This window comes from Bufo gargarizans, chromosome 6 (assembly GCF_014858855.1).
Source record: "Bufo gargarizans isolate SCDJY-AF-19 chromosome 6, ASM1485885v1, whole genome shotgun sequence".
In the NCBI taxonomy this organism is placed as follows: domain Eukaryota; kingdom Metazoa; phylum Chordata; class Amphibia; order Anura; family Bufonidae; genus Bufo; species Bufo gargarizans.
The window spans coordinates 99334212-99355615 of NC_058085.1; the positions used below are offsets into that span (position 1 = coordinate 99334212).

The following is a 21404-nucleotide window of genomic DNA, read 5'->3' on the forward strand; positions in this document are numbered from 1 at the left end:
CTCAGCGTGTAAAACATATGTATTTTGCTGTGGATTCCCCTGAAGAATTAAGTGATTTTTTCAGTCGCATTTGCTTGCTCACATTGTGCGTTCGTTACAGATCCATCATTTTAAATTGTTCTAGAAGTGACAATGATTCTCCTAATTTCACATCTTATTTTTGTTTCCAGGAGAAGTTCTCTCCATATAGTCGCACAGCACGCTTCCTGGGCATGGTCATGTAGTGTGTTCATAGTTTTCATTAATGTCCCAGGAAGTGACAAAGTCCAGGGTATGTTATGTCACCCCTCCAGGCATGTCTGTCTTAGTAACCGTGTGCATCGCCTGTGCAATAACCATTTCATAACAATATGTTGTGCCATGCCTCTATTATCCATACTAGAAGTTCATGAATAAAAGGTGTAACTGGTTTGATAGCGTCCGACTGTACAGGGACACCTTCCTGCCCCAACTGCTAACACCCAGTTGGAGCCTTTCCTGTAGACTGCTGGCAATTCAATCATAAACTTCACATAGGGATAACAGAGGAATGGCACAACATAGCATTATAAGAGAAGATGGCTCCTGAATTGTTAGTACATGTCAGGTGGTGTGCAGTATCCCCTTTAAAAAAAATAAACATTTTAAATAAAGACTTACGGTTCAGGCCAATGTCATGGTATGTGAGGATCACGGGTCTATTGCCTTTAGGGTTGCCCCTCATGGTGACATGTAACACACCATAAGCAGTTTCAATATCATGTTCCTGTGTAAAACAGAGAAAAGTTATGGATATAAGGCTTGGAAAGCACAGGTCCTTCTAGATAAAAGTGACAAGTTTACAATCTGGACACAAGGACACATTAATGAAAGAAAAAATAACGGATTTAAATGGAAATACTGGAAAAATGTAAATACTATGGGTATAACGAGACATCTGTTAATATGAAGCGCAGATAATTCTGGTCACAATCTGTCTACTCCTCCTCGCAGCCAGAATCATCCATCCTGAGCATTCATTAACTTACCAAGGGAACCAAGGAAAGGTATAGGCTGTCTACATCCAAGTGCGCCATCACTATGTGTGTGATAAACAGGAACAAGACTTCCAGAAACAAACAAGAGCCAAGCACGAGCAGAGGGGGATTAGTCACCGACTAATTGGATTTCAACACGTAATACGGATGATGGGTGACTGGAAATAAACACGCTGCATTACCTGCAGCTCGCTGTGCGGCCAAGGTTTACCATAGTTATGATAATGTGGTGGTCTCACTGTCCATCCATGTGGCTCTGCAGTCGTTTCAAAACTGCAACTCTCAGTATGCACCCACCCCCTGCGGTTGTTAAGATGGTCGATTGTCACAGATCAAGTCCCAACTTATCCACCAGTCAGCATACAGAAGAAACCTGAGCTCCACTTCTGCATTTAGGGACCAATAGGAGTAGTTGCTTTTAAGGACACTTGGCACCGAGTACCTGGCATCTGCCAAGGTGCATTCATTTGAATGGCTACCCTATAATGACAGCTGCAGGCTACAAGGCTGTGCAGAATATTGGATGTGCCACAAAAAGTATGCGTTCAGTCCTGACATTAAGGCCTCATGCACACGACCATATGCATTTTGTGGTCTGTGTACATTCCGTATTTTTCGGAAGGGAACAGCTAGCCCCTAATAGCACAGTACTATCCTTGTCCGTAATGAAGACAATAGGACAGGTTTGATTTTTAGCAGAACGGAAATAAGGACATACGAAAACGGAATGCACACAGAGTAACTTCCGTTTTTTATGCGGACCCATTGAAATGAATGGTTCCGTATACAGTCCAAAAAAAAAAAAACACGGAACGACACGGAAAGAAAATGCATACGTGTGCATGAGCCCCAAGGCTGGTTTACACTGCCCGATATTCGGGAACAAACTTTCTGCCACTCAGGAACAATGAATCTGTATAGAAACGAGTGATAGGTGTACCCATCGCTCATCCCCATACTGTGGAGGTGATCGCTGCATGTAAATGTAGTTCTTTACCACCCCACCCCCCCTAACAAGATTGTCAGGAAGGAAGAATTTTCTTCCTGAAAATTGTGTGCTCAATTGCTGCATCTAAATGAAGAATCAGAAATTGCCATCAACGACTATACACATTAGCCATCACCCATCTACAGTGCAATTAAAAGGGCATCTGTCAGTAGATTTGTACCCATGACACTGTCTGGCCTGTTACATGTGCACTTAGCAGCTGAAGGCATCTGTGTTGGTCCAGATGTTCATATGTGCCCGCATTGCTGAGAAATAGGAGGTTTTAATATATGCAAATTAACCTCTAGGAGCAACAGGGGCGTTGCCATTACTCCTCCTTTGCAACTTCCCCACCCTCTTCACTTTGGCAGCGAAAAAGGTCATCACCCTAGGCCCTGTCAAACTGCAGAGGGTGCGGCAGTTGCACAGAAAGCTGAGCCTCTACGTGTAACAGTAGGGTGCCTCTAGATGCCAAGTGCACATGTAACAGGTCAGCCAGTGTCATAGGTACAAATCTGCTGACAGATGCCCTTTAATGTGGAGTCTGCCATACCGCTCATAACTTCCATCTATATTAGTGTAGCACCACTTTTCCACTAATGGTCTGCACCACAGACTGAAAGCGACAGCTGCATTCATGACCCCGTGATGATCTCTGCAGTGGTGTCTGAATCAGATAATTAAATGTCAGTTCTTTGTTCCTCTGTCCATGGCATCTAGGATTGCTCCAAACATTTCACTCTATTGTACAGTCATTTCGGTGGCAGGGTGAAGACCCCAAATATTCCCAGCAACGTTTTGGCCTACTCAATGAGGCCTTTGTCAAGCTCATTGAGTAGGCCGAAACGTTGCTGGGAATAAAGTTTGGGTTCTTAACCCTGCCACCGAATATATATCTATATATCTATATATCTATACATATACATACATATATATATATATATATATATATACATACATACATACATACATACACACATAAATAAATAGTGTGGATTATTGGCTCTCAATCTCTTTCTACCGCCCCCTATGCTGGAAATCTATTAATATACGTGTTGCCCCTGATGGCGCTGCGTGCTCCTGCACACCATGCCATTAGCAGGATTGGCAGTGATAGGGCACTGTGAATGGGCAGGTGGCCACACATGAGCTGCTCGCTCCATTCACTTCTATGCCAGTTCTGGAAATAGTTGGAGTAACCACGTTTGACTATGCTCAGGACTCCCATAGAGGAATAGAGAGCCATGCATATACTGCTACTCCCTACTCTCAGCAGTCGCAAGACTGGGTCCCATAATCAGAGGTGCATGTCCCGGTACCCACTGGGCATTTTTGGCATACCTTAAGTTGCTGTGATCGGAAAAACCCTTTAGTAAGTAAAATAGAGAAAAGAAACAAAGCCTTCATCTAACCGAAGAAGAGCTGTCAGTAATAGATGGCAGATGACTGGCACAATGGAGGAAAAAAACTGCTGGTGTAGGGGGATTAATGAATGACCCCCATTGTTTTATGAAATAATCAAGCCGTGCAAGAGTCTGATACTACGGCAGTCTGTTCTCGGCCCCAGGCTCATCACTGGCAGGGATCCTCTGTGCACTCACCATATAGCAGTATTACAGATTTTCTGGAAAGTAGCTAGCTGCCCCCATACTATTGTCACACACAGGGTCACAGGTCGCCCCCATACTATTGTCACACGTCGCCTCATACAAATTAGACAAACAGTTTAAGTTCCAGAAAGCTTTTATGACAAGATTCATTCTTACCTGTCCATCAAAATCCTCAAAGCTACGGCCAGTAGTCTAAGGGAAAGAAAGAACATGCGTATTTAAAAAGAAAATCCATATTAAAACATTCACAAATCAATACATAAAAAAAAAAAAAAAAAAAAAAAAAAAGAAGCACATGGGTCCACAACCAACATGCCAGCAGTTGTGAAACTACAATTCCCAGCATGCGCTACTCATTTCTTATGGGCGATTAGAGGATTAGAGAACGGCCACGCGTGTGCATGCTCGGATTTGTAGTTTCACAAGTAGAGTGCTGGGAGCTGCTGACCCCTATACAAGAGGAGGAGAAATTCAAGGGGGCGTCCAGGATTCTGTAAATAAGGCTTAAACATCAGTTACATTTATAATCGCCTATAACTGAGCTTCAATTCCTCGCAACAGTCAAGACCTTATTGCAGTCAGTGAATGGAAACATTCTAGCTATCATACACCTGGGCTGACCTAGGGTTGTTACAGCGTAACATAGGAGGAAACTACCAGATTGCAGCCCAAGTAATGTGTTGACCAGCGGTCCTCCAGCACGTTAGCATTTGTTTTTGTGGCACAGTAGTAACAGTGCTGGTGGATGTGATTAGTACCGGAGAATAGACTGCAGGTGGATGAGGGCACAGTAAGCAGCATCTTCACAGGCCTCCATTTATGACAATATGTAGTTAAGGCTGACATGTCAGTCTGTATTTGTGGGAAGGGCGGAGGTGCCTTTTAAAAAGCCAAGGCACGCGGCCCTCCTTGCCCATGAGCTATCTGTGCCCCTCCCACCGTCCCTTATTTCTACTTCTACCAGGGTATGTCCCCTTATAGGCCTACCCTTGTTCATGGCTAAGGGCACACCATCCATTCAGTCCAGGTCTGAGGAAAGTAAACAGGGCAGGCCACTTCTCACACAAGGTCCTGGCATCCGCAGCCATGACCACAAGTAAACTAAAGGCAAGACGGAGATCCCAACATCTACATTATTCCAAGGTGATTTTTTGCAACTGTTCTTTAGTGAATCATTTCAGATTTTCCATTTTGGTGGGGGAGAAGAGCAGCTGCTATTTTACATCACGCGATGTGCTGCAGGAGATCACACAGGATTATCTGGACTTGAGGAAAGAAAAACAATCGTCACTTGTCAGTCACCCGACGTCTGCATCCTGCAGGACACCTTCAAGAGCCAGCAGTGTATACAGCCCCATTCAGACATAGCTGGTGGTGGTCAGGGAGGTCTCTGTACTGAAAATCCAGAATATAGTACAATACATGCAATTTGGGTTTTCTAAACTCCGTTGACAAGTCGCAGAAGCAGAGTGCAGTCAGATTTGTATTAGTGAGCTGCCGCACTGACGACATGGATCCAGCTTTACAGAGGACAACCCTGCGTATAATGGAAAAAAGCTTCCTGACCCCACTGGCGTCAGCTTCAAAAACCCTTGGCTTACCAGTCCACCGAAGAAATAAAGGCTCAGACGGCTGAAGACAGCTGAAATGATCAGCAGGTGGCAGTGTGAGCTGAGAAGACTGCCAGCCTGCAGGATCTGTAAAAACTGGGCAATTCCAATGTGCTGAGTGCCAGTGAAAAGTTCATCCCACTGTAAATCAAGTTGACAGCTTTGCAAAGTGTGAGGACAAGAAAGTGGAAGAGCAGCAAGGATGGATTACCAGATTACATTACATTTATGACGGATCATTTATCATTGATGCATCATTGATCATGCATCATTTGCATCAGTCCGGAAAATTGTTCAATGACTGATATTAAAGGGGTTGTCTCACTTCAGCAAATGGCATTTATCGGGGCCTTTTTGCTGCCGAGGTCATTTGGATATCTGTAACATTGTTCGCAGGCCATACAAAATTCCAGCGTGCTATAGTATAAGGGAAAACAGAAATGCGTCAGAGGGTTAACGCACTTTCATTCTCCAAGGAATACATTTGCGCAGCCATTTGCAGGACAAATAGCACTTTTATATGTTTATAATTCACCAAACTGGTTTGGCGCCAACACAGAAATTGCGTTACAATGGAAAACAAACTTCTACAACCAGCACAAGAAGCGATCTGATGACTTACCAGCGTATAGTTGGCAGACAGCCGGGTAGGAGCAGCACTGCAGAAGCCATCACATATCGCGGCATTTGTAGAAGCACTGCTCCTAGTTGGCAGACAGCCGGGTGGGAGCAGCACTGCAGAAGCCATCACATCTCACGGAATTTGTAGAAGCGCTGCTCCTAGTTGGCAGACAGCCGGGTGGGAGCAGCACTGCAGAAGCAATCACATCTCACGAAATTTGTAGAAGCGCTGCTCCTAGTTGGCAGACAGCCGGGTGGGAGCAGCACTGCAGAAGCAATCACATCTCACGGAATTTGTAGAAGCGCTGCTCCTAGTTGGCAGACAGCCGGGTGGGAGCAGCGCTTCTACAAACATCACGAGAAGCAATGTAATGGCAGAACTCATCATAAACGTCTTGAGATATTATAATATAGCTGGCAAAATCAGTGAATGCTCTGGCAGGGGGCAGGGAGCCATATGAAATAATCCTGTGTGCCGGAGGTTCCCCACCCCGATGTAGAGGGAGTTAATACAAGGCACTTACTAATGTATTGTCATTGGCCATATTGCTTCCTTTGCTGGCTTGTTTCACTTTTCCATCACATTATACACTGCTCGTTTCCATAGTTACGACCACCTTGGAATCCAGCAAGTGGTCCGAAACCCCTGTATACAAGCAACGTATAATGCGATGGGAAAAAAATATTTAATAAAAAATATGAATCAAGCTAGCAAAGTAGCAAAATGGACAGTCACAATACATTAGTAAGTGTCTTGCATGCATTGTGTCTACATGATAAATGCCATTTGCTGAAGTGAGACAGCCCCTTTAAAAACAGGCTTCATTTAATATACTGGAAGCCTGCAGGACACAAAGCTTCTTTATGCCACACTGATGTACAAGTGTCCACTGGCACAACTATGAAGATATCAGGATGAACAGAGCAGCATTTGTTCCTGCCAGGCATGCCATCATCTAATCTACACAAGGGAAGCCATCATGTCCTTGGTACGGAGGGCATCAGTGCATGTCATATTGTGGCTCTTTTAGGCCTGTATGAACTAGACTGCTATCTGCAGGATTAGGGTGAAATGTAAAGTTCGGCCTGGTGCTCACAACTGCATGTATTTTACAGTCCTTAGGACTGCATACATAGGAGAAATAATAAAAAAAAGTGAATGTGGTCACCATCTCCAAGACAGTTGGATGACACTTCAGACTAATAAGAAGTCTTACCTTGTCAGTGAGGAGAGGTTTTATCTCTGTCAGCTGGACGTCTTGCAGTTCATCCATTTTTAAATTCAGTAATTGAAGAGAAGGAGACTCCTGTTACAAGGGGAAAAAAGGATTTATTCAGAAGTGTAAATGGGATCTATATGCAGTGTGGAAAGAAAAGCAGCATACGTCACTGGACACCACACGGACAGATTACCGTATCTACAGACTGAGAAAATTCAGTCTCTTGCCAGTCTCTCTAGCAGTGGGCATCCAGTTAAGATGACACCAACAGCACAACAGGCAATCCTATAAGAGGAGGAAGAACCCAGGGGTAACAGCAAAAGACCTACAGAAGATCTGACAAACTGCAGGAACCCCTGTCCAATGTTAGAGAAACATAGAAGAATGGTGTTCATGGAAGGACAAGAAGGATGTTGCTGCTGTCCAAAAAAGAACACTGCATCCCATCTCAAGATTGCCCAAAACCAACCTGTATGATCCAAAATGTTACTGTGAAAGTATTCTATGGACTGATGAGACAAAAGGGTCATGCACAATGCTGGAAGAACATTGCTCATTCACATCCGTAACCCTAATGAGATGCTCCCAAGTAGGCTTGAGTAAATAGACCTTCTGATCATAGATCTGAAGAGGATACATTCAAATACTTCGATTTTAATGCAGTTTCTGTACAGCATTAGAATGTATTGGCTCAGTGGAACCAAACATCATTGATTGAGACTGGGGTGAATTACTACGGTAAACATCTTAAAATAGGAATTCGAATTGGGCTTCTGCACAGAGGTACCAGCCAGTACCAAAGCCCACTTCAGATTTCTATTTTAAACACGCAGATATGAATACTGTAGTAATTCATCCAAGTCTTGCACAACAAAGTTTGGCTCCACAGAGACAATACATTTTAATGCTGTACGGAAACCGCATAAAAAAAAAAAAAAAAAAAAAAATGTATTTGAAGGAATCAACTTTGGATATATGATCCATAGGTCGATTTGCTCAAGCCTACTTCTAAAGATGGGTGTGCATGAAAGTCAGCAAGGGTGAAATATAGTTTCCTGGCTCATGGGCCACCAGTCTAGGGATACATCAGGTTACACAATTTATCTACAACTTGTGACTCTCCAGCTGCAGAACAACAACTCCCAGCATTCCCAGACATCCTCTCGTACTGGATTATATAGTTTTGCACCAGCATGCAAGTCATAGGCATCAGTGCCATATGAGGCATTTATCGAGGACTGTGAGAAGAGGACACCTTGCACATCTAGAACAAAGAAGGTTTTTATATCCACACAGAAGAGGGTTCTTAGAGGTTTTTGCCTTCCTCCGGATCAACACTGCAGGTGGAAATGGAAGGACTAGTCTTTAAAACCTCATGACTGGGCTGTGGGTAATCATTAACTACTCGGTTTATATATACATCTTATATGTACTTAGGCCCTGGAATTTTAATAGGCCGCTTCTATGAAATGTTACACTAGTGGAGACGAAGCTATTCTGGATGCATACCAAGCAGTCAGCCATGACTTCCCACGTCATGGTCAACTGGTTAAAATCTGGACCACTGGAGGGCAGGCTAGAGGAATTTTACTTCATGCAGATCTTATGAATGTTGGGTTCCTAATTTTTTATCTTTTAAGGAGGAGTCTTATTTTGTGGTATACAGCTCTATGCAGACCTAGGTGTCTCCATCGTACCAGACTACAGACAAAGCCTGTGTAGTCTGACCCTGCAGGTGATACAGAACATCCATCTAGAATCTAGCCCCCTATGCTTGGCTGCAGGCCAGCATTTATAGGAAGCTGATAAGTTATTATGTGTGAAGTCAAGGACTTGGAGAGGGGCAAAACTCTGTATAAGCAGCCATTTTCATTTAAAGGCATCGTCTTCTCACAAAAACCGAGACAGTGTCCCCTATTCAGCACTGCAGCCCCATCATATTTATTAAGTGGTTAAGAAATGCTTATTAAAAAAGGGGCTGTCTGGAAAGGGATAGCAGTTTTTTTCTAAAAGCAGCACCACACCTGTCCACAGGTTGCATGTGGCATTACAGCACATCCCTCTTCACCTCAATGGAGCCGGTCCGCAGTACCACACAACCCATGGAGAGGTAAAGGCCTGTTTTTGGAATAAGACAGCCATGTTCATACAATTCCTTGACAAGACCTTTAAATGTGAAACCTGTGTATATACGCAACCCTGAACGTCCCTACATCATATTTCATGGATTCTGTGCCTTAATCCTGACCTAAACACCCCAACAATCTGCAGCCAATGCAAGGGTTTGTTAATATAGGGTTTGTCAATAGGGTTTGTTACCCCACTCACGTGCAGTGGAAAAGATACATGTATGCACAGAATACTAAACATGCCCAGGATTTTACAATCGACATGTTATTGAATGGCAATGGGCCAAGCTAAAATATCTGTGGCAGAAATCCGTTTCAGGCCCAGATTTCTGCAGCCAAGTATTGCAGTACGGTCAGAGGTCCCAATAACGCCTCTACAAAAGTCTATGATGCTTCTTCAGGCAATTTTACTTTCTGTAAAAAGTCTAAAGGCGCACCAATACGCCTTAGACTTTTCCCCCACATTCATCAGCGCAGTGAGTATTGGCACGCCAGAGCGAGTCAGGCAGGGGAAGCCGGCGGGAGCTAGAAGTAGGAGTGGCCGGCTCCAGGGGGTGCCTGTAGTAAGGAGAATAGGGCGCACTGCCCAAGGACCCTTGCATACATGACAGGGCCGCTGGAGAGCTAAGGAGCCCAGCCTGTCAGTCTTCAAGTAAGCGATTCCCTCCTCCCCCAATCATGCTCCCCGCTCCAGTCACCCCAGTAGTAACCCTGCTTTCCCCCCCTCCCGTCACCCCACTAGTAACCCTGCTTCCCCCCCCCTCCCGTCACCCCACTAGTAACCCTGCTCCCCCCCGTCACCCCACTAGTAACCCTGCTCCCCCCCTCCCGTCACCCCACTAGTAACCCTGCTTCCCCCTTTCCTCCCGTCACCCCACTAGTAACCCTGCTTCCCCTCTTCCTCCCGTCACCCTACTAGTAACCCTGCTTCCCCCCTCCTCCCGTCACCCCACTAGTAACCCTGCTTCCACTCCTCCTCCCGTCACCCCACTAGTAACCCTGCTTCCCCCACTCCTCCCGTCACCCCACTAGTAACCCTGCTTCCCCTACTCACGTCACCCCGATTACTGCTCCTCCCTACTAGTAACCCTGCTTCCCCCCTCCTCCTGTCACCCTACTAGTAACCCTGCTTCCCCCCCTCCTCCCATCACCCCACTAGTAACCCTGCTTCCCCCCACTCCTCCCGTCACCCCACTAGTAACCCTGCTTCCCCTCCCTCCTCCAGTCACCCCACTAGTAACCCTGCTTCCCCTACTCACGTCACCCCGATACTGCTCCTCCCCACTAGTAACCCTGCTTTCCCCCTCCTCCTGTCACCCTACTAGTAACCCTGCTTCCCCCCCTCCTCCCTTCACCCCACTAGTAACCCTGCTTCCACTCCTCCTCCCGTCACCCCACTAGTAACCCTGCTTCCCCCCACTCCTCCCGTCACCCCACTAGTAACCCTGCTTCCACTCCTCCTCCCGTCACCCCACTAGTAACCCTGCTTCCCCCCACTCCTCCCGTCACCCCACTAGTAACCCTGCTTCCCCTACTCACGTCACCCCGATTACTGCTCCTCCCCACTAGTAACCCTGCTTCCCCCTCCTCCTGTCACCCTACTAGTAACCCTGCTTCCCCCCCTCCTCCCATCACCCCACTAGTAACCCTGCTTCCACTCCTCCTCCCGTCACCCCACTAGTAACCCTGCTTCCCCCCACTCCTCCCGTCACCCCACTAGTAACCCTGCTTCCCCTACTCACGTCACCCCGATTACTGCTCCTCCCCACTAGTAACCCTGCTTCCCCCCTCCTCCTGTCACCCTACTAGTAACCCTGCTTCCCCCCCTCCTCCCGTCACCCCACTAGTAACCCTGCTTCCACTCCTCCTCCAGTCACCCCACTAGTACCCTGCTTCCCCCCACTCCTCCCGTCACCCCACTAGTAACCCTGCTTCCCCTACTCACGTCACCCCCGATTACTGCTCCTCCCCACTAGTAACCCTGCTTCCCCCCTCCTCCTGTCACCCTACTAGTAACCCTGCTTCCCCCCCTCCTCCCATCACCCCACTAGTAACCCTGCTTCCCCCCACTCCTCCCGTCACCCCACTAGTAACCCTGCTTCCCCTCCCTCCTCCAGTCACCCCACTAGTAACCCTGCTTCCCCTACTCACGTCACCCCGATTACTGCTCCTCCCCACTAGTAACCCTGCTTCCCCCCTCCTCCCGTCACCCTACTAGTAACCCTGCTTCCCCCCCTCCTCCCATCACCCCACTAGTAACCCTGCTTCCCCTCCCTCCTCCAGTCACCCCACTAGTAACCCTGCTTCCCCTACTCATGTCACCCCGATTACTGCTCCTCCCCACTAGTAACCCTGCTTCCTCCCCTCCTCCCGTCACCCTACTAGTAACCCTGCTTCCCCCCCTCCTCCCATCACCCCACTAGTAACCCTGCTTCCCCCCACTCCTCCCGTCACCCCACTAGTAACCCTGCTTCCCCTCCCTCCTCCAGTCACCCCACTAGTAACCCTGCTTCCCCTACTCACGTCACCCCGATTACTGCTCCTCCCCACTAGTAACCCTGCTCCCCCTTCCTCCTGTCCCCGTCCCCCCCCCCCCCCCCCCACAGGGAAGAAGCTGAACAGACTCTGCCGACTATAATGGGATCCGTTCAGTTTCCATTCGGGATTTTTACCAGACAAAAAAGTGCTGCATATGAGGCTTTTTTGTCTGGTCTTTCAACAGAATATGCAACAGAGGCTCCAAATGCAGGCCTATGTATTTTTAATTACCGTAACTTTCGTACTCCTCAGGTAAAAAGATACTCCTCAAAATGGTCAGAGGAGTATTTTTACTTTTCTGGAAAAAACGTAGTGCGACCTCAGAGTACAGTGCCTGGGACCGAACATTACTATTCATGCCTCCTGTGCTCCTCTGGGGGAGGAAACTGCATGTTCATGAAAGATTAATGTCACCTTCAGAAAGCCAAGGACATTTACAGTACAATGACAGGGAGTCCTGCAAACTCTGGGGGGAATGCACAATGGACGCATACAGAAGAATACTATCCATTGATCCTTGTTTTACCTGTTAGACCATGTTGGTGGCACAGAAAGCACCTGCTATCCTTAAATAAACTAGATTCACTGATCACACAAAGCCTGGACAGACACTGAGGAATTCATCGTTTTGCGGACAAGGATATGTATTGTTACAATGGATCCGCAAAATAAAATAAAAAAATTAAATAAAAGTATGCCATACAGAAGTCATGCGTTTTTTTGAGGACCGCAAAACACATAGTCATATGAATGTAGCCCAAGTTCACATGGAGAAGCCCATCAGCGGCAAGATACACTGCATATCCTACAGCAGAAACCGCTGCACTATGCATGTCGTTTCATGCCGAAACGCCATTGAATGGGATTAAAACGTGAGCAGGCTCCCGCTGCGGCTTTGCGAGGGGTCCATGTGGTAACTGCCCCAAGAATGTACCTGTACATTCTTGGCATAGTCTTGAAAATCTTAAGGCAAAAACCCTCACCCGCATGAAGTGCAGTTTTCAGTACCGAATTCTGCGCCCAAAATCCTCTGTGAGAACCTACAGTAAGGGCTGTTTCACACGAGCGAGTTCATTGCAGGAATCATGCCCCATGTGTGAGCGTGATCCCCAGTTCTGGACTTGCAGGAGCGGACAGTGCCAGTGCCAATATGATTTATAATGCCATGTGCCGCTGCTTCATAGAAGGCTTTATGTATCAGTAAGGTCCCGCAGAGGCACATAGCATGATAATGCCGTGCACTCCTGCAAGTCCAGAATGGGGGATCACGCTCACACATGGGGCACGATTCCCACAATGTACTCGTTCATGTGAAACAGCCCTAAAAAGACCAGATTTCACCCCTGGGTTTTCATTCCTGCACCACATTACCGGTCATGTTCTACTGCTCCATTCATTACATGTAGGGGTGGGCGGTATGGCCTAAAATCTACATTGCGATATAATTAAGCATGTGAGATATATATCGTGATATATTGTTTTCTATATTTGAGGGGGATTAAACTTTTTTTTTTACTTTTTATTTAATAACCATTAGCCCCCTTAAGGGCTAGAACCCTTTTTATATTCACCCTAATAGAGCTCTATTAGGGTGAATAGGACTTTACACTCTCCCTGCTGCCCTGTGCTTTGTGCACACAACAGCAGGGAGCTGACCATGGCAGCCAGCCTCTGATCAGCCCCCCAGCCTCTCCCTCTTATCAGCCCCCTCTGGTAACTCAAACCCACCCCCTCCCTCCCCAGTATTAATCATTGGTGGCAGTGGCCACAGGGTCCCCCTCCTATCATTGGTGGCAGTGGGCCCTCCCTCCCCAGTATTGATCATTGGTGGCAGGGGCCCCCCTCACCCCCCCACATCATTGGTGGCAGCAGCAGTTCCGATCGGAGTCCCAGCAGTGTAATGCTGGGGCTCCGATCGGTTACCATGGCAGCAGGACACTACTGAAGTCTGGCTGCCATGATATGTCAGTGAGCAGTATTCTACTCACGTGCGCCATGTCCGCCGGGCGCTCCTTCTGTCTGTGCGGTGCATTGCTAATGCTTATAGCTCACGTGCGCTCCTTTTGTCTGTGCGGCGCATTGCTAATGCTTATAACATTAGCAATGCGCCACACAGACCTATGAGAAGGAGAGCCCGGTGGCCACGGCGCACGTGAGCTATAAGCATTAGCAATGCGCTGCACAGACAGAAGAAGGAGCGCCCGGCGGCCACCGCGCACATGAGTATAATGCTGCTCACTGACCTATCATGGCAGCCAGCCTCCTGCCGCCATGGTAACCGATCGGAACCCCAGCATTACACTGCTGGGACTCCGATCGGAACTGCAGATCCATGGTCATATCGCAGACCGGCGATATGCACAAAATCCATATCGTGGGACAAATTTATATTGCATATAGCCTATAACGCCCACCCCTAATTACATGTCAGCTAGAAGTGTGGTCAGATCCATGGCGAGCAGAACTGTGCTACGCCCCGGGGTGTCCACAGTATGGGCAGAGTTATAATTCTACTTCTCACACCACTAATCTCTGCTAAATTTAAGAACTGTAAGAGCACCTGCACAGGTGGCAGAAAATTCTGCAACTGAAAATTAATTTCTTTCACCTTAATGAAGCTTCCAGAAATCCACGTGCTTGCTACCCCATTAAAATGAATGGAACTGATTTTCAGTCGCAGATTTTGTGCCACAAAATCTGCGGCGTGTGAAGGCGCCCTTATAGAGAGGTCTTGTACCCAACGACTTTTGGGTGTGAATGTGGCCACTGTGCCTCTAGCACAATGATATAATGTGAGCAGATAAGCGGGTTTTCTCTTATAGCACCCAACCCTGTACAGAAATATAACCCTGTATTACAATATCTAATATATAAGTGTGTGCAAGAACAGTGCCCAATGTCTACACAGGAGGAGAAGAATCATGACGTGAACATAAGTGATTTCAACCCGGGAAGCCTAAAGTACAGTATCTAGTTAATTTTTAGCAGTTTCTAATTGCCGATTTCTTGCAGAAAGCTGAAGAAAGCTTCAGAGATTGAAGCAGACAAGTACTGAAACCCCACAGGTTCCTTCACCATGGAAACCAGCCATGGGATCCTGAGCCAACTGCGCGCCATCTGTGAGCAGTCCTTCTGCATGCCTTAAAATCATTAACAACTGAAGTCTAAAATAAGGTTGCACTTTGCATTTATTGTCTCAAGGCTGATGAGGATGCCAAAAACCTGAGCAGGGGCTGCAAAAGGTAAAGCTCCCCACACTGAGCACAGCCACTCAGCAGACGCACATTTTTTGGAAGTTTTTGCTGCCACCGTTGGCTCCTACAGACAAGGACAGAATCCTCAAGTGTAATGTATGCTACTAAAACCTGAGATTCGATCGCTAATACATTCAAGCTTTTTTTTTTTGGGGGGGGGGCGACAAAGTGCCTTAAAAGGGGTTGTCTCATCATGGACAATGGGGACATATCGCTAGGATATGCCCCTATTGTCTTATAGGTGCGGGTCCCACCACTGGGACCCGCACCTATATTGAGAACAGAGCCTGCAAGTGAAGGAGGGCACACTGCACATGCACAGCTGCCGTCCATTCATTTTCTATGGGGCCAACGAAAATAGCCGAACGCTGGCTCGGCTATTTCCATCGGACCCATAGAAATTAATGGGAGCGGAAGTCGCGCATGCGCGGTAGGGTTGTCTCGGGTATCAAATTAGCGCTACCGGGTTTTTCCGCTTACCAATGCTAGGCTGTGCTACTGCACAGCCTAATATCAGAGAAAATGGAGCGCGCTGCTGTCAGTGTGCAACATGTTCTCTCAGCAGCACAGGGGAGAAAGGAAGCAGTCTCCCCCTCCCCCCTGTGCTGCTGCCTCCAATGAGAGGAAAGAGTGGGCGGAGGAGGGAAGGGGCTGTGGCCACCAACGACATTAACTCACTCATCAGTTCAAATACAGGAGGCGGGTACTGGCTGCAGAATCATATAGCCGACACCGGACCTGCGACAGTACCAGTCTCCTGTATTTGAGTTAGTGGGAGAGTTATCTTCATTGGTGGCAAAGTGTGCCTTGGAGAGGCGCCACCATCCCTCTGAGAAGTATATGTTAAAATTTAAGATTACACTTACCGGTAATCACTTTTCCATAAGCCCATGACAGCACCCTTGAGAGACCGCCTCCATCCAGGACAGGAAACAGGAACTTTCGTGGAGAGCTCATAAGGAGGAGCATGGCCCCGAGACCACCAGTTAATTCGCAAGAACTTGTCCTAGACCACACTGTCCTCTTTTTTTTTTTTTTTTTGTATATGTATATATATCTTTATTTTTTTTTTTTTTTTTGTATATCTTTTTTTTTTTTTTTTTTTTTATATGTATATCAGGGTGGGAATAAACCCGGGTGCTGTCATGGGCTTATGGAAAAGTGATTACCGGTAAGTGTAATCTTAAATTTCCCTTTCGCCCATGACAGCACCCTTGAGAGACGACTAGAATAGAAATCCCTTTATTTCTTAGGGTGGGACTACCGCCTGGAGGACTTTCCTACCGAAGGCTAGCTGTTCTCTATTGCCTAGGTCCAATCTGTAGTGACGGAAGAAGGTGCCAGGCGACTGCCATGTGGCTGCTCTACAAATTTGTTCTAAGGTAGCGTCAGCCCTTTCTGCCCAAGTGGTGGAGACTGATCTTGTAGAATGAGCACCAAAGCCCCCCGGGGGAGCCTTTCCAGCTGAAGAATAGGCCAAATTAATGGCTCTCACGATCCATCTGGAAAGGGTTTTAGAAGAGGCTGGGAGGCCCTTATTTTTCCCACTAAACTGAATGAAGAGTTTTGAGGTTTTCCTCCACTGACTAGTAACCTCCAGATAATGAGATAGGCATCTTTTTACATCTAAACAGTGCAGTTTTTCCTCTTTCTCATTTCTCGGATCTTGGCACAGGGAAGGAAGGATAATGTCCTGCGTTCTATGAAACATAGAAACCACTTTCGGTAAGAAGGAAGGGTCTGGTTTAATGAGAACCCTATCATCTAAGATGTTAGTGTAAGGAGGCGAGGTAGAGAAGGCTGAAATCTCACCAACCCTCCTTGCTGAGGTAATTGCCACAAGAAACGCTGTTTTGAAAGACAAGATCTTTATAGGTAACTGTTTAAGTGGCTCAAAGGGAGGTTCTGTGAGGCTAGTGAGGACCAAGTTGAGGTCCCAGGGGGGAATTGAAGGTCCAGGTATAGGCCTAAGCCTGCTGATGGCTTTAAAGAATCTTCGGACCCACGGGTGGCTAGCGATGGGAGAATCAAAGAACGCACTCAAAGCGGATACCTGTACTTTAAGAGTACTTGGCCTCAAATTTTTTTCATGTCCAGCTTGCAAAAAATCTAAAATCCTACACATAGGTGGGGGATTTAAAGGATTCACTGGATCCTTGGCAAACTTCTGGAAGGTGTTCCAAATCCTGAGATAAATAGAGGAGGTGACATCCTTTCTGCAGGATAGTAAAGTGGAAACTACGCTCTTGGAGAGTCCTCTACTTTCTAGGATTTCCCCCTCAAGAGCCATGCTGTTAGGTGTAACTGCTTCACACTCGGATGATTGACTGGTCCTTGGGATAGAAGATCTTGCCACTCCGGGAGAATCCAAGGGTCCGTCAAGGATAGCTTCCTCAACCAGGTGAACCAGGTTCTTCTGGGCCAGAAAGGAGCAATTAAGATCACTGTTGTTCTTTCTTGTCTCAGCTTCTGTAAGAATCTTGGAAGAAGTCTTAATGGAGGAAAGGCGTAGAGGAGCTGGTTCGGCCAGGGAAGGGAGAAGGCATCTATCCCTGTTGGTGAATCTCTCGCGCTGAGGGAAAAGAAACGATGACACTTTCTGTTTTCTCTGGTGGCAAACAAATCCAGATGAGGACGACCCCAAAGTCGAATTATTTGATCGAACACCATTTGGTTCAGACACCATTCCCCCTGGTCTAGTGTATTTCGACTTAAGAAATCTGCCACCTTGTTTTCTGTACCTTTTAGATGTATTGCCATAAGGGACGGCACAGAAGGAATTATAAGGGAAAAGATATCCGTTGTTAACTGCATAAGATTTTCTGATCTGGTTCCTCCTTGTTTGTTCAGATAGGAGACCACTGTGGCGTTGTCTGAAAAAACTTTTATAGATTTTCCCTGTAGTAAAGGAAGAAACTCTTTAAGGCGAAAAAGACCGCCCTCAGTTCCCTCATGTTTTGGGAGTCTAGACTCTGCTCTCTTTCCCAAACACCTTGTCTTAAGTACCCTTGGCAACAGGCCCCCCAACCGGAAGGACTTGCGTCGGTGGTAAGGGTAACAAAGTCTTGTTGGAACCAAGGGAGCCCCTGGGACAGGTTTACGGGGTTCAGCCACCAGTGAAGGGACTGGATCACTTGGGGGGTGAGTGTGAAAGGTGTATCTAATGGGCGGAGGGAGCCCTGCCACTCCTTCAGAATTTGCCACTGTAGGGGTCTGGAGTGAAGATGGCTCCAACTGACCGCTGGTATAGTGGAGGTCATTCTGCCCAAGACCGCCATTGCTTGTCTGATAGTAGGGTTCTCTGCCGATATCAGGGACTGAACCTGTTGTATTAATCTCTGAATCTTGTCCTGGGGTAGAATACAGAGTAGTTTCTTTGAGTCCAGTATCATCCCTAAAAAGATACAAACTTGGGAAGGTATTAAATGGGATTTTTCTCCGTTTATTTGCCAGCCGAGGTCTTCTAGGATCTGCACTATTTTGAGGTGTGCTTCTAGAATGGATTTTGACTCTGCTACCACCAGGAGATCGTCTAGGTACGGAATTAGTAAAATGTCTTTCCCTTACATGAGCCATGACTTCTGCCATGACTTTCGTGAAAAGTCTGGGAGCTTGAGAAATCCCAAAGGGAAGGGCTGTGTATTGTAAGTGCTGGATGTGACCTCCTATAGAAACCGCGACTCTGAGGAATTTTTGACAGTCTAGCCGAATGGGAATGTGGTAGTACGCATCTCTTACGTCTATCGTAGCCATGAAGCAGCCCCTGAATAGATGTTTTATGACTGATTGGATCGACTCCATTCTGAATTTTTTGTAAGAGAGGAATTGATTTAAATCCTTTAGATTTATAATAGTTCTGAATGTTCCATCCGGTTTGGGGACCAGAAAAAGGGAGGAGTAAAAACCCTCGCCCTTCTCTGCCTCCGGCACAGGGAATTAGAACATTTTTCCTGAAGTAGGGATGCAATCTCTTGTTGTAAGGCTAGATTTTTCCCCGGGTTTCCTAGAAAATTCGTGATTTTGAATCTGTCCGGTGGGCGGGAGACAAACTCTAGACAAAACCCTTCCTTTATAACGCCTAAAATCCAGGGACTTGAGGAGATTTTTTCCCAGGCGTAGAGGAAGAGAGAAAGTCTGCCCCCCACGGGAGAGAAACCGTCATTGCTGTGATGGTTTAGAGGTTGAGGAGGATTGGGAACTGAAGAGAAACCCCTTGCTTTTCCTATTCTTGTTGTCAGCTCTGAAGTCTTTCCTCTGCCCCCTAAAAAAATCCTTCTTGTTTTTGCGAAAAAAACCGTTGTTTTTTCGGGGGTCTGGAGACAGGGAATCCTTTTTTATTGTCCGAGGCTTTATCCAAAAGGTCGTCTAAGACGGATCCAAAAAGATAATCGCCCTGACAAGGAATTGCACAAAGCTTATTTTTAGATCCCGTGTCTCCCGACCAACCTTTTAGCCAAATAGCTCGTCTGGCTGAATTTGAAAGAGCAGCTGACCTAGCATTTAATTTTAAAGCATCTGCTGATGCATCAGAAATAAAGTCTACTGCTTTAAGTAGAGTGGGGAAAACGGCTAACAATTGATCTCTCGGGGTCTTGTTCTGAATGTGAGATTCCAATTCTTCTAGCCATAATTTCAGAGACCTAGCAGTGGATGTGGCGGCAATATTTGGTTTGAATGCTTGGGCTGAGGTCTCCCAAACTTTTTTTAGGTAAACCTCTGCTCGCTTATCCATAGGCTCTAAGAGAACCCAAGTCCTCAAACGGAAGGGCCGATTTTTTTGAAATTTTTGCAACAGGTGCATCCAATTTAGGAGGTCTGTCCCAGTTTACTGAGTCTGCCTCGTCAAAGGGATATTTCCTTTTTACATTTTTGGCACAAAATTTTTTTTATCGGGTCTTTTCCATTCCTTCTGTATTAAAAACTTTATATTCTCGTTAACGGGAATATACTCTAGATTTTTTCTGCCCGAGATCACCAAACATGATATCCTGAACGGATCTTGGGTCTTTGGGTTCGTCTACTTTCATAGTCGCACGAACTGCTTTTAGTAAAGCTTCCGTATCATCGGGGGAAAAAAGTGGCCTGCCCGTGGATTCTTCATCCTGGGACGAGTCTGGGCTATCTAGGATTTCTCCCGTATCACTATCCTCTAAGGGATCTGAGTCAGATCTATTAGCCGTGCTTGATCTGGTTCCCAGGGAGGTAGAGGCTACAGCGGGAAAGCTCTTTTTGAAATCTTTCAGGGAATCCGAGACCTCCGTCTTTACCATCTCCCTAATACTCTGTAGAAGGGATGGGGACTCCTCCTCCACTAGTTTCTCAATACAACTTTGACATAGCTTTTTCAACCAAGAGGGGGCCAGTTTCTTTTTACAGACGGCACACTCCTTCCCTCTGGTCTTTGAAATTGCCTTTCTAGGGCCCTCTTTTGTAGTCTAAATGCAGGAAGAAACAAGAGGGAAAGGAGATTTAGCCTAAAAAATGAAATAAATGGTGGGGAATGATCCCCCTTACCCCACCAGGAGTACCGGTCTGGTCTCATGACCCTCCTGTTGATCGGCGCGTTGGGCACTCTCCTTCTCCATACTGCTGTGGGATAGAGAGTGACTGCCCGGATCCAAAGGAAATCTGGCTTCCTGTAAGGCAGGCTGGCTGGCTGGGCTGCTGCTGACCGTGCGCCTGTGGGTCCAATCTCCTCGGTCGGGTCCTGCTGGAAACCCTCTGCGGCCTAAGTAGGAGAAGGCACTTCCTACTTCCGTAACGCACGCTACGTGCGTTCCAAAAACCGGAAGTCTCTACCGAGACCCGGATCTCACTGGGATCGCGAGATTTTGGTTCCCCCTGCGCGCGGCAAGAAGAAGGCCCCGGCCCGCCTGAGCACTGTCAGGAAGGACCGGCGTGCCGAACGCACCTCTCGGTGAGCCCGGGACTGCAGAGTATCGCCAGCGCAGCGTAAGCCAGACCCCAGCAGCAGACACCAGACTCCGGCCGGCGGCTCCTAGAGAAGACTTATGCCGGAACAGGTAACCCCACTTTAGAAAAATTCCTCCGGGGCCCTGCAGCCTAGCTTTTCTCTCCTCTTTTCCACGAACCGTCCTCTGTCTAGGACAGGAAACAGGAACTGGTGGTCTCGGGGCCATGCTCCTCCTTATGAGCTCTCCACGAAAGTTCCTGTTTCCTGTCCTGGATGGAGGCGGTCTCTCAAGGGTGCTGTCATGGGCGAAAGGGAAATATAACTTAGTGGGTTGTTATCTTCAAAGGATTTATTTTAATATATATATTTGTGTGAGGCGCTTACGGTAGTACAGTGAAGAACCCTAGGAAATCAGGGAATAAGCGTAGTCGGTTGTGGTGTGCTGAAACCGAGGATGAGGTAGGCCTGAGAAAGAAGAGGGCCCACCCAAGGATAGAGATATGG

At 47.0% G+C, this 21404-nt stretch overlaps 1 protein-coding gene across 2 annotated transcripts in view; it reads right to left on the reverse strand.

The window, feature by feature from the left end:
* Positions 1-21404, reverse strand: part of NDRG3 (NDRG family member 3) — a 72739-nt gene that overhangs the window by 29460 nt on the left and 21875 nt on the right. For both annotated transcript variants that reach the window (XM_044296237.1, XM_044296236.1), the window contains exons 2-4: positions 7063-7152; positions 3771-3806; positions 640-745 (exon numbers count right to left, since the gene is read on the reverse strand). In XM_044296237.1, coding sequence (XP_044152172.1) covers positions 640-745; positions 3771-3806; positions 7063-7119 — 199 coding nt within the window. In that variant the 5' untranslated portion in view covers positions 7120-7152. The remainder of the gene's footprint in view (positions 1-639; positions 746-3770; positions 3807-7062; positions 7153-21404) is intronic.